This window comes from Arachis ipaensis, chromosome B08 (genome assembly GCF_000816755.2).
Source record: "Arachis ipaensis cultivar K30076 chromosome B08, Araip1.1, whole genome shotgun sequence".
NCBI lineage: Eukaryota > Viridiplantae > Streptophyta > Magnoliopsida > Fabales > Fabaceae > Arachis > Arachis ipaensis.
The window spans coordinates 15,078,465-15,082,563 of NC_029792.2; the positions used below are offsets into that span (position 1 = coordinate 15,078,465).

Genomic DNA, 4,099 nt, shown 5'->3' on the forward strand with positions numbered 1-4,099 from the left:
TATAAAATTATGAATATTAAGTTAAATACAATAACTTTGTGTTATTATTTCTCGAGCATACTCTTTTAGAGGAGTTTAATATTATATTCATAGGAATGATCGATTAATTTATGTTTTTACAAATTGATTTTTTAAACTGAGTTTTGAGTGTGTTATTAGTTACTCAAATTAAACACTTAACGTTTATATATATTTATAAAGCAGATTTATGTTTCACCAAGACATCCGAACAATAAATTTTTTATTCTAATTTATGTATGCAATTTGTAGTTTTAGTTTTACTTTGAAATACTTGTAATAGTTTTAGCCAAACAGGAAGTACCAGATGACAATACGGAGCAACAAGCTCAAAAGCTCAGAGAGGAAGTGAGGGTGCAGCTCTCTTCAGATAATGATATTTTACAAAAATTAAATATCATTGATTCAATTCAACGTTTAGATATATCTTATCATTTTGAACATGAAATTGAGAAAGCAATCAATCAAATCTACATTAACTTTACCAACAATAAGTTTATTATCCCAAAAGAAGGTGGAATTCACTTTCACGCATTACTCTTTCGTTTGCTCAGACAAAAAGGATATCAAATTTCATCAGGTATGTAATATTATAATCATATAGTGCTTTAATTTATTAGCAAACTTAGTAATTACTTTTAATTTGGTATTCACTCCTTATGTCCTTACTTTGATTTAAATGTATAAATTTGATTAGATAATATATAATAATAAACAAATTTTTTTAGTGTTAATTTATCAAACTAAACTAAGTATTTATGGAAGTCACATGTTAGAGATTCATGATAGTTAATATGTGTGAATAACAGATATATTTAACAAATTCAAGAACAGTGAAGGAAGGTTCAGAGAAATAATTTCTCAAGATGTTAAAGGAATATGGAGTTTGTATGAGGCTGCACAATTGAGTGTTCATGGAGAAGCTATATTAGAGGAAGCACATGATTTCACATACACTAAACTAAAGTCCTTCACCAATCAATTGAGTGAATCTGTTGCCGGGCAAATCGACCAGAGCTTAAAACAACCTCTTCACAAGGCAGTTCCAAGGATAGGGACAAGGTCATATATGTCTTTTTATGAAGAAGATCCTTCTCATAACAAATTTCTTTTAACTTTTGCAAAATTAGATTTCAACATGCTACAGAAATTGCATCAAACTGAAGTTGGTAATATCACCAAGTAAGTCCAATAACACTAACCAAAACACTTTACTGCTTACTATAATCCTATTAAATTTGGAAAATTTAATATGATTCTAGCATTAATTAGGCATATGAAAATATTTTAATATTTCGAGCTATTTTAAAATATTCTTGCAGGTGGTGGAAAAACGGTGAGTTTTCGATAAAGATCCCTTATGCAAGAGAAAGAGTGGTTGAAGCATATTTTTGGCCATTAGCCATATCCTGTGATCCAAAATATAGCACTGCAAGAATGTTGATGACCAAATTGGTTGTATGCATCTCTTTTCTTGATGATACTTATGATGCCTATGGCACACTCCAAGAACTTGAGCTCTTCACACAGGCAATCCAAAGGTTGATTTATTACATCTAAATATAATCTACATAATTAATTTATTGTAGCAATTCCTATATATTATTCAAACTCATGTATGTGTAGTTCGTTTACTATGCAATTTTTATCTATATAATTTTCCTTCTTTTTTATTTTTCCTCAGGTGGGATATTAGTCTCATTAAATCTCTTCCGGAATGCATGAAAGCCGTATTTAATACAATTTTAGAAATGTGGGATGAAATTGAGTCAATGACTTCAAAAGATGAAATTTCAGGTTTGGTGTTGCAACATATTAAACAAGAGGTAGCCCTCTAATTCCTTAATATTTTTTTTTTTAAAAAATATATTATGATTAATAACCTTAAAATAGTCAAATAATAATTATTTGGTTTATACATTCTACTTGCAGTTTTTTAACTTGGCACAATCCTACTTGGTTGAAGCAAAATGGTGTCATAGGGGCTATATTCCAACATATGATGAGTATAAGGTTAATGGAGCTATATCTTCTACATTGCCACTTCAGATCATAGCTTTTCTTGGTTTGGCAGGATTTGCAACAAAAGAAGTGTTTGATTGGATAATAATGAGTGATCCAAAAATTGTAAAAGCTGTGTCACTTATTGGCAGACTCATGGATGATATGGCCTCACATAAGGTATTTAATTTGTTTATTTTGACATAAATATATGCTTAATTGATACTGGAAATGTCTGAATTTTTTTTTTTTTATCAAAATTAACTTGCATGAACTTCAAACTTTTTTAGTTACTTTATAAATTGTAATTAACTGCTAAATGGATGTCTTCATATATATAGGTAGCGATTTTATTCCAACTATTTCTTTTTTTTTTTTTGTTTATTTAGTGATGATAATATTGGGAAGACATTAAAATTGAACTTAATTTTACTCCTTTCTCCTTCTAAATAATTCCTATAATTTATTTAAAAATTTAACTAGTTTATGACTTTTAAGGTTTTAACAAATGACCAAGTAGATAATTCCCATTGATATTTGACATAATCGTAATAATTATTGAAAAATATTATTTGTTTAATTTATTTTCTTGTATTAGTAATAACATGGATTATTATCATTATCTGTGTATATATATAGAATTAATCAACAATGAGTTATAACTCAAATGACATAGTCTCCCCATACTCAATTAAGAGGTTGCGGGTTCGAGTCTCCTATCTTTGATAAATATATATATATATATATAGAGAGAGAATTAATCAAGTCAAATTTATTCTGAAATATATATGTAAAAGATCTTCAGGTAATATTAGGACTAGTAAGTTCCAAAAAAAAAAATCAAAATCATTTATATTAATTAAAATTAAAGCACTAATGGCAAGGAAATAACTTTTGAAGATGTACATATATAACTATGGAAGGGTAAAAGTTATTTCTACTCTTTTCACCTTGTCTAATGATGTTTTGGATTTGGTTTATTTATAGTTTGAGCAGCAAAGAGAACATGTTGCTTCTGCAATTGAATGCTGCATGAAACAATACGATCTTTCTCAAGAAGAGGCCAACAAACTCATTCTAAAGGAGATCAGAGATTATTGGAAGGATATAAACGAAGAATGTCTTAAATCAAATAATATCCCAAGACCCGTGCTTGATTCTGTTCTTAATTTTGCTCGTATAACTGAGTTTACATACTCAAACTTTGAGGATAAATACACAAACATTGAACTGCTAAGAGAATATGTTGTTGCACTACTTTTGGATCCAATTGTCTTCTAATAACAATTATATTGTATTAAAAAAATATGGAATTATGGGTAGAGTTGCTGTGCAACTATATATAGATATCCTAAGTTGATGTATTATGCTTGATAAGTATCATTTGCTCTATGGTTTTATCCCTTATGGCAATATCGAATGGGATTTAATTATGGATCCTCTGATAATTTATTATTTCTTCCCACTTTAATTTGGGTCAAGCTTGTAATAAATGATCTAAAATTAGAAATTGTGAAAGTCAGATGGTCCTTTGATGACTCTTTTTTATACGAAAAAGTTTACTAACCAAAAAATTTCAGCCATAATTAGTCAAAACTTTTTATAATATACTTCATTTACATCATTTAATAACAGTTTTATTTTTTAACCCACTCTCTTATCATTCTAGTTATCATTTCACTTATCATATTCTTATCAACTCCACTTATTAATAATAATTATAATATTATATCCCTTACTATTAGGCATTCTTGTAATTAATACTTAATATTCTCTTTTATAATTTAATTTTTATATTTAAGAATAAAATAAAATGATTATATGACATTAATTGTCCTAAGACACACGTAATAGCATATATAGTTTTTCTAGTATATTCATATAAAGATTAATAATAATAATTAATAACGGTTATGATTTATCATTGTAATTGATTCTTGCTTTATTCTTTCGCCTAATAGAAATACGATAATATCACATAAATTCAATAATTGTAATTGATTATTATCATACACGCTTTTTTATTTTATTATTATTATCATTATCGTTTTTTATTGTAATTAATTTTCTATTTTTGTTA

General features: G+C 27.3%; 1 protein-coding gene across 1 annotated transcript in view; it reads left to right on the plus strand.

Moving 5' to 3' along the window:
- The window catches only part of LOC107611984 (probable terpene synthase 2), an 8,065-nt gene extending 4,724 nt beyond the window's left edge, over positions 1 to 3,341 (plus strand). The window contains exons 2-7 of the mRNA XM_016313841.2: positions 316 to 598; positions 828 to 1,200; positions 1,341 to 1,559; positions 1,703 to 1,844; positions 1,951 to 2,199; positions 3,007 to 3,341. Of these exons, the coding sequence (XP_016169327.1) occupies positions 316 to 598; positions 828 to 1,200; positions 1,341 to 1,559; positions 1,703 to 1,844; positions 1,951 to 2,199; positions 3,007 to 3,300 (1,560 nt within the window). The 3' untranslated portion in view covers positions 3,301 to 3,341. The remainder of the gene's footprint in view (positions 1 to 315; positions 599 to 827; positions 1,201 to 1,340; positions 1,560 to 1,702; positions 1,845 to 1,950; positions 2,200 to 3,006) is intronic.